The following is a 15,081-nucleotide window of genomic DNA, read 5'->3' on the forward strand; positions in this document are numbered from 1 at the left end:
GTAGTATAATCGTTCAGTTTTTTATGGCATTGAAAATTGAATAAAAATCGTCCAAACAAAATAATATAATACGGTACGTTTTTTAAGTAAATAATTTTTTCGGACGAACATTATATTTGTATAGATAAGGTAAACATCTAAAGCGTCTATAGTAATGTTCTGTTTGGATAGCTAAGGCGGTAAACGCGAAAAGTACCCATTTCGTACTCAGCAGGAATGTTATCTAACGGCATCCCTTGCCATTATGATATTATACATAATATTATAGTAATAATAATAACGGAAGGATTTCGAAATGTCTAGTCGTTCGTCATTGAACACGGTGATTATAGAGTATCGATCATAATGAGCATCCGTTCGCCATTATGTATTGCGCATTGTTTGAAATTTCATTGTAGACGAACTATAATACATAATGTCTTATATTACATAATATTGAATTGGAAAAAAAAAAGTAACGTTACGGCGCCTTCGTAATAATACCTACACTATTGTATTAAGGATAAGGTTATACACCCATAACCTTTAAATATCACGGGTAACATTAAATGACGACATAAAAAAATTAAAGAAAGAAATAAACTTTAGAATTTAAGACCACATTTCTGTTTTATACATTATAGGTATATAACCGTATAATATTACAAGTCTTTACTGGATATCTTTATATTTATTTTTTTATTTAGTCCTTTGACAAATATACAGCGTAAATTTCATCAAGCATTCTCACCCCCGTTTTTCATTTAACAATGAGTTTATTCAAATTCTGATTTTTGGAAATTTTACAAAATATTATACTCAAAAACAATTTTTTAATGTCTAGTGTCGATACAAACTTCTATTTTTCAAACGATAGCTCTCTTTCTTACTGTATATTATTTAGAGAATAATTTTTATGAACATTTTGATGTATACTAAAAAATTGAACGAGTAGTTTCTAAGTTATTAAAATGTTTGAGCTACGGATAATAGTCCTTAAAAATGGTTTCACAAATATTATATAAGACAGTCGTAATATCGAAACTCGTATTTATTATACTTGTGTCATTTTTAAAAATTATTAATATTGATAGATTAATATTAATAATTTAAATTTTCGAATCGCCATAGTCCTCATAACTTTTAAACCCACTATATTAGACCTTTTATGAAACCGTCTAGAACCATGTAGAATACGGTATATCGTCATTGTGTAGAAAATTGAGATGTTATTGTGCTGTTGATCCATTTCACCTGTCATAGGTGAGTAAAATGCTATGATGTATATCGCGTTCGTTTTGAGATTCAATAAATTTTTTAATGTATTAATAGCCAGCGCAGTGCCCAGTGGAAAAATTGGGGGGAGGTGTTAAGAGTTACACCCCCCACCTATTGGCCAATAAATCCTCTTATTTGTGTCTTTGGTATTACCACTACAATTCGTTGAAATATATTATTAGTTATAAAACTAATTAAACTTTCCCGGGCACGCCACTGTTAATAGCTACACGATAAATGTATATTTTCTCCCCTCCCACCACACGGGCCGTTTTGTTAGGAAGTCAAGTAAGCGAAAATCACATTTTATTGTCATGTATCGTAAATCGACGATTACCTCCAAAGCGGCAATCGATATGGCTATGTTGGTCGTCCACCGAGATTTGTCCTCCAAGAACCAGGTCACTTCGTCGGCACAGCCATAGAAGAACGCGTTACCGGTTACCGTGTCCCTGCACTCAGTGGGCAACGCTTTCCTCAGCGACAAGTAGTCGTTGGGTCCGTCAGCTCCGCAACATCCAATCTGAAACCATATAACGAGTATGCGGTAAGCACGTGATATAATAATTATAAACGAATCAAACAAATGATTAATTAATTAAACAAACAAACAAACTATTAATTAATTAAACAAATTATTAATAATAATATGTTATATTGCTGTGCACATCACATCAATCGACACGGTGGTGATTACAGTCGGTGGAAAGTAAATTCCGGAAAGTCGAGGAAGAAAACTATACTATTCGGAAATGTTTTGGAGCTATCACTAGATTTCATTACATATATATATATATAATACATTATAATACATAATTTATATAAAGCTGAATAGTAGCCGGCGTTGCTAGAACAGAACTTACAGGAGTTTGTAAAAACATTTTAAATATTTTATTTTAAATACCTATAGCTGTACCCCGCGTGCGTTGTTACCCGACCCCTCACCCACCCGCTCATCACTGTAACATTGTTTGTAACTGTTAACGTTAATAAGTGTATGGTGTCAAGACGACGTCAAAATTGGTAAATGCGCCTGTTTTCTTAGACCATCCCGGACAAGACGACCAGACAGACAGACAGACGGACAGACGGCCAGACAGATAGACAGCTAAATGTGTCGGTGTGCGTTTCGCACGATATTAAAAATCACAGCGTATAACATTTTAATGCTTTGCGTTTGTGAATTACGTAAATTACTGCAAAGGAAAAAAATTTCAAAAGCCGTGCGGTAGACAAAGTACTGTGTCACGTTTTTAATAGAATGTGTAGGTACGCACACACTTGCCTACTCTAGAGCTGGACAAATATAACTGACCAGGAGAAAAAAAAAGGTTTTTCCAAATAAAATTTGTACCAGACTAAAAAAAAATATCCGTTCTTACCGACTATATTTCCAATCATAGTAACTATTTTATTTTCTGTAACCAACGCGGCAACTTTATATTACTATACCTATAAACAAAAGAAATATTCAATTTTCGTGAGCCGAAACGAAATGCACGCGTGAGTCGACATTTGGGGGTCATATTCCGGGATGAAAAGACGCCCAATATGTGTTACTCGCCTTTGTACAACGATTGCTATATATAAGTACAGTCGTATAACTATTGATTTCACTACTATAATTTAATATCATCACGAGAGTATCGAGTATAGACCAGAGCTACAGCCCCCCCCCCACCCATATTTCAAACACTAGGTATTTACGCCTATGAGTACAATGTATAAAATATATCTTCAAAATCGGTTCAGCGGTCCAGGTGTCCACGAGATTTCGTGAACATATAAACATTCATTTTTATATAATTACGGATAACATTATATATTTTCTTGCTCGTCGCGATGCACATGCATCGTATCGATTGCCGCGGCGATGATCAAAGTTGGAGCGGGAAAGTAAACTCAGGAAAGTCGACGAGGAAAACTTGATATAGGTGTTCGATGTGCCGAAAATCTTTCGTACCGCGAGCTACTTATCGAACGAACCGAGTCGATTATGTACCTATTATTAATATTATTATTTGTATCTTCGACGTTCACATAGGTACAGAACCGATCGATACGCACACGGACGACACGGCCTCGGCTATAATCAGACATTATGTACCAACTCTATACCTACGAGTATTACGCACGACAGAGTAGAATTAAGTGACGTCACGAGTTGTCCGCGTGTGTTTCGATACAAAACGATTCAATAATGATGTGTGCGATGTTCAGCTTCAGCACGTTTTCCGGTAGGAAAGTGAATCTAGTTGGTACTTTGGGAGGTCAAAAGTAAAAATTCAAGGTCGATGTGGTCCCAAGGTGGGGGGGGGGGGGTGGCAAGGAGGCCTTAACCAACTCCGGGAATTTTCAACTGCATGACATACAACTCTAATATCAACATCACTATAAGTTATGACTAGGGCCCGGAACTTGATGACCTAAAAATCTTTAAAAAATTCACACAAAAATTTTTTAAATTACTTATAAACATCAAAAAATGACCGCAAAAATACTAAAAACTACTTTATAATGACTTAACATTTTAAAAAATTTACGTTTTGTACATTCATGTATCATAAATCGTAATTATTATAGGTGCTAGCCCTGATGTTTACTCTCGGAGGAGCCTTCAAAAATATTTTTTTGTAGTTTGAAATAAGTTGATCGAGTTTTGGGAAATTTTTTCTGTTAAATTAAAATAGTATCTGCTTACAGAGTACAGTTTGTTAAATAAACGTAGTTTGTGACAACAAACTATAAAGATAATGAACGTCGGTAATCGACAAGCTAATGGAAACTAAATGTGTTACAATTAAGTGTAACTACTTTCAACAAGAAAGAATTCAAATATATGTAAAAAAAAAGTACAAAAATGAATAAAATGCACCAAAAATACTAAAAAATTACCGTAAAGCAATAAATCCCCTAAAAATGCAAAAAAATACAAAATATAAATTGTACCATTAAACTCTGTATTCCACGAATCAAATTTCTGTAAATACGAGCCACGAATGTAAGTATTATAAAAGAAGATGCAAATTCATCAAGTTTCGGACCCTAGTGATGAATTTAAACTTATATTGGATTATAAGTAATTATTATCTTGACCCGGTTGAGATTTTATCGTGCAGCCGAGCTTGTTCCTAGAACTTTTCAAAAGAGACGAGGAAATCCAACAAAAAAAAAGATGGATAAGTGGATGTCGCTCTGCTGTACAGTAGGTTACAAGTGGGTCACTGTAATGGATGGTGTTAAATTTGAATTCAATGATATAATATCATTGTATAAGAAAAACGATTCTGAGCGAAAACGGTCAGTCAGCCTATGATTTTACCAAGTATATTTGATGATATTATTGTGAATAAAGTAATTTATATATAACCTATTTACTCGGAGCCTTGTTTTAAATTTTCAATCTTTAGCCATAAAAGTTAAACATTTTATACATTTTTAACCACAAAATAATTAATAAATTATAAATTTGATAAATGTTGTCAAAATTTGAACTTTAAATGCTTATAATTAAAAACTGTGACTAAGGATTTTTAATTTTTTTCATCTGCCTTTGAAACAATAACCTAGGAGCCTTCTATTAAATTTTCAAGTTTTTTTAATCAACAGATAAAATTTTATTGATATTTATAGAAAAAAAAACTAAAAAAATTGAAAACTCACAATGGCCGTAAACAGCTTAAAAAGAGTCAAAATATTTTCAAAATTTTATGGTGTATAGAAAATGCTAATATAAACATTCAGTCAAAATTGCATGTCCCTACGGTCATTTGTTTTGGAGTTACACCAAAAACCAAAATCGATTTTCTCGAAAACAGATTTTGCGTAAAAATTCCCGTTTTTCCTTAATTTTTCTTTTGTTTTTCACCTCGCTTGTGAAAACTACTGGGAAATTTTTACTTTTGACCCCCCCAAAGTACCAACTAGATTCACTTTCCTATCAGAAAAGTTACTATTGAAGAAAATCCAAGCACTTTTACTGTCCTAAAAGGTGATGACAGACACAAAAATAAAAAAAAAAATAAAAAATAAAATAAAAAAAGGTGGATAAGTGGATGTTGCTCTGCTGTACGGTAGGTTACAAGTGGGTCACTGTAATGGATGGTGTTAAATTTGAATTCAATGATATAATATCATTGTATAAGAAAAACGATTCTGAGCGAAAACGGTCAGTCAGCCTATGATTTTACCAAGTATATATGATGATATTATTGTGAATAAAGTAATTTATATATAACCTATTTACGTGGAGCCTTGTTTTAAATTTTCAATCCTTAGCCATAAAAGTTAAAAATTTATAAATTTTTAACTACAAAATAATTAATAAATTATAAATTTGATAAATGTTGTCAAAATTTGAACTTTAAATGCTTATAAAAAAAAATTGTGCCTATGTATTTTTAATATTTTTCAACTGCTATTAGAACGATATATCAGGAGCATTATATTAAATTTTCACGCTTTTTTACCAAACAAATAAAAATTTATTGATATTTATAGAAAAAAAACTAAAAAAATTGAAAACTGACAATGTCCGTAAACAGCTCAAAAAGAGTCAAAATATTTTCAACATTTTATGGTGTATAGAAAATGCTAATATAAACATTCAGTGAAATTTTCAAGTATCTACAGTCATTCGTTTTTTAATTACAATAAAATAAGAAAATTGTTACATGAGAAATCGAGTAAATATCAAATGTTGTAAAAATATAAATTTCAGACGCTCATAAAAATTTAATTTAAGTTTCTTCTAGACATTTTTTTTTTGATAAAGGTAGACAAACTTATGAGTAATCTTATATTACATTTTCAAATCTTACATTTAAAAAGAAAAATTTTTATGAATTCTCATCAAAATAATTTGCTATTTTTCGTGATTTTTCCGTATTTTGTCAAAATTTGAACTTTAAATGCTTATAATTAAAAACTGTGACTAAGGATTTTTAATTTTTTTCATCTGCCTTTGAAACAATAACCTAGGAGCCTTCTATTAAATTTTCAAGCTTTTTTACTCAATAGATAAAATTTTATTGATATTTATAGAAAAAAAAACTAAAAAAATTGAAAACTGACAATGGCCGTAAACAGCTCAAAAAGAGTCAAAATATTTTGTACATTTTATGGTGTATAGGAAATGCTAATATAAACATTCAGTCAAAATTTCATGTCCCTACGGTCATTTGTTTTAGAGTTACACCAAAAACCAAAATCGATTTTCTCGAAAACAGATTTTGCGTAAAAATTCCCGTTTTTCCTTAATTTTCCTTTTGTTTTTCACGTCGCTTGTGAAAACTACTGGGAAATTTTTACTTTTGACCCCCCAAAGTACCAACTAGATTCACTTTCCTATCAGAAAAGTTACTATTGAAGAAAATCCAAGCACTTTTACTGTCCTAAAAGTTGATGACAGACACAAAAATAAAAAAAAAAATAAAAAAAAAAACACACATCATTGTAGAATCAATACATTCATCGCTTCGCTCAGAATCTAAAACCAATCAAGAACAAAGAGCGCCTGTATTTAGGTATTAGATATATAAATTATACACAGCTGCTCCGCAAAGGCACGACGATGTTTAAAATTCTGGGAGGGGGGTACTGAACCCACCTGACAGAAATTATTCTTTTGAAATAACCCATAGGGGGCTATCACATCAAAAAGGGATATTCTCGGGGTTGTGGGGGGCGGGGGCCGAGCCCTCCTTAGCCGCGCCACTAATGCTCGATTAACGACGATGCGGGAATGTGAACTCCGGAAATTCGAGGTGGAAAACCATACACGTACCGTTCGGTGTGCCGAAAATCCTTATCGCCCCCGGACTCGTCACGAGCAGAGTCGATTACATAATATTATTATTATTATTTGTACGGCGTTTCCACCGAATCGATCGGTACGCGTGTATGCGGAAGACACGGCCCCGGCTCTAACCAGACGTTATGTATGCACTGTATTACGCCCGACGGAGTTGACAGGCCGAAAGTTACGAGTTTAAACGTCCGCGTGTTGTCTCGATGGAAAACGACTAGATAATGTGCGCGCACGGGAGACGGGACATTGTGTTCTTTGTTCGACGGTCTCGTTGTCTGCGGCGACTACAAAACGTCAAACAGACCATGCGGCGCCTGGAAACCGAACGAGCCGACATAGTCACTTCGCGTGCGTTCGCAAAACGATTGATGTGGCATAGGACATTATTGTTATTCCGGGTCGACGCTGAGTAGAGTGGGTAGTGGGTGCACGATAATAATAGTGGGTGTATTTTATTCCGAGCGTTTCCGCGAACGACAACAACGACGCTATGACACGCCTCGAAGGATTCATTCGCGTTGTAGGAGACGATGCGCCCGCGTGTCAGTGGGGAACGCGCCACTCGATTATTTATTTGTACTTTCGATATGGTATTTTACAAATATTAAAAAAGTCGTTCTGCGATACACTATAATTACACTATTCTCGTGATGACTGATCCTCCTCCTTATTTTATTAAAAAAAAAAAAAAAAACATAACATTTTACCATAGTTCATATTATTAGAACATTATAATATTGGACATTTAAGAATATAATTTGCCACGGATATCGTAGCTACATTATTTTAAATTAAATGTATTTCTATTCACTACTCTCCAGGTATATATATATATATATCAGAATCGGAAGGATGACTATAAATATTAATTTATGATAAAATTATATTATTGTGGATTTAAATGTTTTTCTGAAACGATTCAGCCATTGGTCGTTAGTTGTATAACCTGTGTTCAGTTTACGATAATTCAAGGTACCAACTGCAAGGTTCAATACCGTATTAAACAAAATAATAAAATACATCTCTCGGCACATAACATTTATATAACATATCTAAACATATAATATTTAATTAATCGTACATACTTTGAAGACCTCACGACGATACAAATCGATATAATATAGTTTATTTGGCCAAGCGTATATTGTTTAGGACAATATTTGCAGAATAACCGATGATACTAATAATTATTATATAATATTATTAGCACATATAAATTAGTCGGGTACAGTAATATTCAAGTCGACTACACAGTATTTATGTTACCAATGCGAATATTATACAACTAGAAGCTAACGGTGGGTAATACAATTATTATTACAACGTACATCAATAATAATTATAATTATAAGTACCTAGGCGTGTGAGTATGTGTGACGTATAATATATAATAATAATATATTCGGTGTAAAACGCATTACGGTTTTAAACTATTTTTTTTTATTTCCATTAGTTTTACGTTTTATACGATTTTAAATTAGATTAAATAGTTTTACATCAATGGAGGGAACGCGTAATATAAAAAAAAAAAAAAACATTATTTACTTTTAATAAATAAGTTATACTATTAATAATAATAAAAAAAAATATGTGAATGTATATTCGTATTTAGTACAATACCGTGAATGCAACTGCATTATTTGCTCGGAATAATATTTGAATAAGAAATGATTTTACTTTTTCCCGTCGAATATATTTGCAAGAAATTTGAATTGAGGTTTTTTTTTTCACGAGAAAAAACTTAGTTATTCCGAATAAACGAAAACGCATTAAATCATGTCAAGATGTACAACATTTCTGATGGATTAATTTGCATTTAAATAAATCCCGAATAAAGTCCTGCCTGTATTGCTTTAAATTGTTTAACTTTTTCGTAACCGAATAAATTGAAAATATGACACAACAAAAAAAAATAATAAAAATTCGAGTTCTCTGGGGAAACGGCCACTCGACTTCTTTGTACGGGGTTTTTCGTACGAGAACATATTATTATCGTCGGCTACCGCCTAAGAGCCGCACAAGAGCAAACATCGAAAGTCTTAAGAGCTGATACTATAAAAAGAGATAATATACTTCGAAAACGAGACGAAAAAAAATCTTTTTAAACGTTCGGTTTTGCTTTACGATATTTTCGTACTCTCCTCAAATTCGCGCGATTGTAATATTATAAGTGATCGATCGTACCGAATGACAAAGAAGAACTTACTCATCTCTCTGTTAAAACTATTGTTTACGACGAAAGTATAAGTGTTTGACGAGCTGAAATTTCCATACGACTTTATAATATAAGTCGTAACACTGAGACGCGAAATAATATATTACCATCGATATAATAATAATAATAATAATTATCACCCGACCATTGTTTGTCAACACTTCGTTATAATCGTAGACCTATAAACTAATAGACGGCGCTTAGAGAGAGAAGTCAGGGGTACGATATAGAGTGAGCAAGAAAAGAAACAAAGGAGTAAATTACAGTGTGACTACAACTGCCGAATAAAAAATTGTGTTACCATAAAATCTGCCGGTCGTTATATTGTATTGGTAACGTAATAACTGATTTTTGGTTACTAAACTGGTGGGCCTATGGTAACAACCATATTACCTATTTATATTACCTATTTATATTACATATATTATGTTTATGGTTGATAAAAAAAATGGAAAAAAAACTGAATTATTTCCTCCATGATTTACTACTTTATGTTCTCTCTGCTGTCTTTCTCAGTTATACGATTCCCTAGCATTGATGGCAAGGCGGAGTGAAATGGACGGCACATCCATTAATTTAGAGGACCAGTGGCGAATCCAGAACTTATTATTGGTAGGGGTTATAATTCATTTTCGACAAATTTTATCTGAAATTAATTTAACAATTTTCGGGAGGGTTACAACCCCCTACCCCCCTGTAAACGCCAATGTATAGGACTATGGTTATAATGGTTCGGAAATCATAAAGTCTCAAACACGTAAAACGTATCGATTAAGTCGCGTGTCGTCAGAATAAATTATAAACGATAATTATTATTATGTTTTGTCGATTATGATAATAATTTGTCTCTCATTATAGTTCGTAATACTTAATTGATAAAAGTGTCCATTTTTGTCGTCAACTTTGACATTTTGAAGATAATTTTTATTTGAATGTGATTTAACAATTATATACTATATTTATATAATACTTGATTTCAAACCACTTGTCATCAGGATAAATTATAAATACAGTAATACCTCTAAGTACACACTCTGTCACTAGAATCTTTTCTGTTATTTGGAGGCTTCCACTTTTCAGAGGGTTTAAATTGTAGAAAGTTTGATAGTTATAATAGTATTATAATTTGTCTATTACTTTTTCTCGGAGCTTATGCGACATAAATTCGTTTGATGAACATTTTATACAGAACTCGATTGATGAAAGTGATCATTTTTTTGTCTACTTTGACTATGTAAGTGTTGCGCATATTATAGTTTAAGATTTTTAAATAATTGATAACAAATTATGAACACTTATTGTGATACCTATTTTTTTTTATCTAAAAAGCGAAGACTTCCTACATTGTACTCAGATTTTTATTTAATTTCAAGTAATGATATATATATATATATAATATAATTTGTAAAGAAAGCTTAAATTGTATTATAATACAATGTTTGAGATTAAAATATTGAAAAATGGAGTCAAACGAAGCCTGTAGAATACGTGTACTCTTTTAGTTAAAAAAAATTCTAAAATTTGGTCGTTTTTATACAAAATTGCAGGATCAGGATAGAACAGGATTCAGGTGAATCCGCAGAGCGTATTTTTGTGGAAAAAATTACATCGGCACCGAGCGCCTTCAAACGTACGTTAATCATATGGTATAGGAAAACTAGAAAAATAAATACTTTGTTATCAGCCTATTGCTAACAGTCGTTTTAATCATTTGATATCGATTTAAGTGCGTTTCATGCGTCTCGCGTCTTATTTACATTTCGTTCCGACATTCGTGTTTCCCCGAGCGAAGAAGAACAGAAGTAAATTCAGCAATAAATACCACAATTGTTTGTTACAACTATACATTATCGGTTTAAATTAACCGCAAAGTTGTACACTGCTGATGTATTTTGAATGAAATAGACCAAGCGCAGTCTTGTCGATTTATCTCGATGTATACGCGTGTGTCGAATTTCATTCACATTTTATCGTCAGTCCTTGGGGTGACATAAATTTCAACTTTGCACACATTTCTTAACATGTTTTAAAAATATTGCGCAAAACTTTAAGTTTGAGCACTATCGCGGGTCCTGGTTTTATCTATGACATAATGTATTTAAGATAAAAGTTTCTTTTCTCTTCGTCGGAGGCGAACGAATGGTAATTTTTTTTTTAATTCCCTCCTGATAGTCGCTATTATTTCACCGTGGAACCGAACCGAGATAAAATCAGAGGGATTTTGATATCGACAATCATAAGGCATTAGACGTCTGGTAAGAATGAAACGTAACGAATAGGATTTATTTTTACAATGCGGAGAAACTTAAAAGAAATTCTAAAGGAATTGTATAAGATGTATACATCGCGTTGACAAGCACGCGACGTTTCAACAATAATAGATATTTTACAATGCATAATATAACAAAACGAAATCCGGAGAACTACGTCTGCTGCATAGTCGATAGTCGGTGTCGAGTGTAAAGTTATCTCGTCTTGAGTAGGTAACTAATGGACGTGTTGAATTTGAATCAAATGAATAATATAAAGTTTGTATTATAAACCATTTAACATTTTAAATTCAAATCCAAGGAAAAAATTGTAACTTTACAATAAGATATTTTTTTTATTTCTGCGAGAAACCATTGTCAGAAAAATATTGTATTCCATTTTCAAGCTTATACATTCAAAAAAAAATATTTTAATTAGAATGTGTATTATGTATAAGTAAAAAAATAGCGAAAAATGATTGAACTTTTTACGAAAGTTTATAAATAGCACAACAAAAATAATATGTTTTTAAAATGTTATCATTTATATGAAATGATAATATAAATAATTAGTGATGATTTCAATTTTCTACAGTTGTTTGTTTTTAAAAAAAAAAATAAACAAAATTGATTTTGTCGAAAATTGGTCTCGCTAAATATTCTAATTTATTTTCTTATCTTGTTTTTTGTTTTAACGATAATTTTGAAAAGTACCATCGAATGTCTACATTGTATTCCCTTAAAGTATAATTTACATCCAATTTTCTACCATAAACCTTCCTCGAAGGTGAATATCAGATCATTTCTTCTGCACTGTAAAATGTTACTTCGGATACACAATAAAAAAACCCACACACGCATCGTTGTAAGACAAATAAATTCATCGCTCTTCTCAGAATCTAAAACACTCAGATTGTTTAATCGTAGGTTTTGAGCCCTGAGGGAAACAGATAGAATTAAGTTTTATAATTATATATTTTTTTTTGAACCAAAGTTTTCTTCAAAGCCTTACACGGGGAGTTTAATTGTTGGGAAATCAGATGTATAATTGGTTTTGAGTCTGTGAAAACTCTGAAAAAACTGTTCTACGCGGAGAAATCACTTTAGTTTTTATTCTTTAGCTCGATGACGGTCTGATCAAAATAATAATATATACTTTTAATTCGATGATCGTTTTACGGTATTGATTTTCCTCGAGTACCTACTTACACCGGTAACGTGTTCACAAACAAATAACAAATACTCTCTCAAACGTCAAATCACTTCTGAACTTTCAAATGACGAGTGCAATTTACACGATTGTTTTTATCTATCCACGACGAAGACGGTTATGACGTGTGACTGGAGATCGGATAATAATATGGCGGCACAATGCCAGCTAATCAGTCAACTATTAATACAGCCAAAACGGCAACACCAATTAACAAGCAACAATCGGAAGTTGAATAAAAACGATAGTATCTCATTTGATAATATTCCTAATGGCAATAATCCAACAATTCCAAACGAGGGTACACTTCTCCACCTGCAGCAGTCATACGAAATTCGGTAATTTAATATTATAACACCCGTAAATATTTGTATCGCGCGGGCCAAATCGCTTTTCGACACTTTCTAGAAATCGAATCCGACACTGCCTATATTAATACATTATATTGATAACGACTAAAAGGAAAACAAATCAAACAACGCGTTACGCGCCAACCATTGAAAATCCTAGACAAAGACTATCTTTGTGTCGTATCGTAAATCATACGTAACCTCGACAGAGTCGGCAATTAAAATATATCCAATAATTCAAATTTGGAATGTATTCTAAAAATCTTAAGATATGAGATTTAAAAAAACACTCTGAACTTCTGTACAGATTTCAGAAAGAAAGTATTATTAATAGGTAGTTTATGATGTCCAGTGAGGGGAATGGCTTCTATGCCCCCCTTTAAATGCTGCGCCTGGGATCATAATAATATTTTTGTGTGTGAAAAATCACTGCAAAAATTGTTTGTACATTGATTCAAAATCATTTTTTTTAAATTCCAATCGCTTGCACTCTGATGAGAAGTGTGAGAAACAAACGTTTCACTTCTAATCGTATAGCCGAAGTCCTTTGACCACATAATATTAAATAGTTGCAAACCAATTAAAACGATTTTATCATTCAAATATTTAGGAATGACATTAGATTTTAACCTAAAATGGTCAGAACACATACATAATATCAAAAATAAAATGAGGAGCTTAACTGTATTATTTTACAAACTTCGATTCCTTGATAAATCAATTATAAGACAAATTTACATGGCACTGTGTTATTCGATTCTTTTATACGGCATAACATGTTGGGGAGGCACCAACAGAACAGATATCAATACATTGCATACTACACAAAAAATTATTGTAAAAGTAGCATACTCCCTACCATTAGAATACCCATCAGAGGAATCATTCAACTATACTAATATATTATCTGTTTATAAATTATACATTAGGCAAATTTTAGTTAAATCCATACAGAACCACACGCTCAATGCTACAGAAATAATAGACAGAAGAACAGGAAAATACATTAAACCGTCATGTACTTTTTTAACTAGTTCTAAAAATTCTCCTAATTACACGGGGGAAACTATTTTCAACAATTTAAATAACGAAGTAAAGAGTCTAATAAAAAGTTTATGTGAAAGTCAATCCAATAATACCAATGGTAAATTAATATAATGAATAAAAATCAAATAAAAGAGGCATTAAATAAAATAGTTAGTGATCTTGATGATAATGTGTGTATCAATAAAATCATAAAAAGTCAATAATATGTCTAAACATAATATCGTATAATATTTTAATATGTAATGCTGATGTACATTTTTGTTTCTAATGTTTTTTTTTGCTGTCATGTTATGTTTATTTAATTATATCTTTTTTTTATTTGTATAAGTATTTTGCTTTAAACGAACTGTAATATCGTTGAACTCCGTATACCAGATACGAGCTTATGGCTCAGTTGGTATTCGTATCAGCTATTATTAATTTATTTTATTGTAATTATTTAATTGTTATTGTTTTGGCTGAATAAATAAATAAAAAATAATATTACAATAATAATGATAACTGTGTTTGACAGCTGGTAACAAAGAGTTGAACATATTGATCAAGTCTCCTTTGTCCGCGTAATCTCAGCAAAGTCAGAAATTAAAAATATACCCAATTGAAACTTGGAATGTATTCTAAAAATCTGAAAGTCTGTGACCAAAAAAATCATTAAGAAACGAGATTTTCAAAATTTCACATTTTAAATAATGTTCTCGACGAAGTCTGCAATTAAAATATATCCAATTAAAATTCGAAAAGAAATTTGACGTTCGTTCAGTATAACATCCTTCGATGTTTTTAATAAACGAAGGCTAATACAGTAATACACACAGCTCTAGTTAGCTAATAGCGACGAGTACTCTCAAAATGCCTGTAGCTTTTACCTATATGGTTCGCTGTTATTTTTGTGTGTGAAAAATCACTGCGAAAATATTTTGATTTAAAATCATTTTTGAACTTTC

General features: G+C 31.8%; 1 protein-coding gene across 1 annotated transcript in view; it reads right to left on the bottom strand.

Annotated features, from left to right (window-relative positions):
• Window positions 1-15,081, bottom strand: part of LOC132947813 (tetraspanin-2A) — a 67,979-nt gene that overhangs the window by 17,797 nt on the left and 35,101 nt on the right. Inside the window, exon 3 of the mRNA XM_061018043.1 lies at window positions 1,595-1,780. Within this exon, the coding sequence (XP_060874026.1) occupies window positions 1,595-1,780 (186 nt within the window). The remainder of the gene's footprint in view (window positions 1-1,594; window positions 1,781-15,081) is intronic.

The sequence above is a fragment of the Metopolophium dirhodum genome, chromosome 6 (assembly GCF_019925205.1).
Source record: "Metopolophium dirhodum isolate CAU chromosome 6, ASM1992520v1, whole genome shotgun sequence".
Taxonomy (NCBI): domain Eukaryota; kingdom Metazoa; phylum Arthropoda; class Insecta; order Hemiptera; family Aphididae; genus Metopolophium; species Metopolophium dirhodum.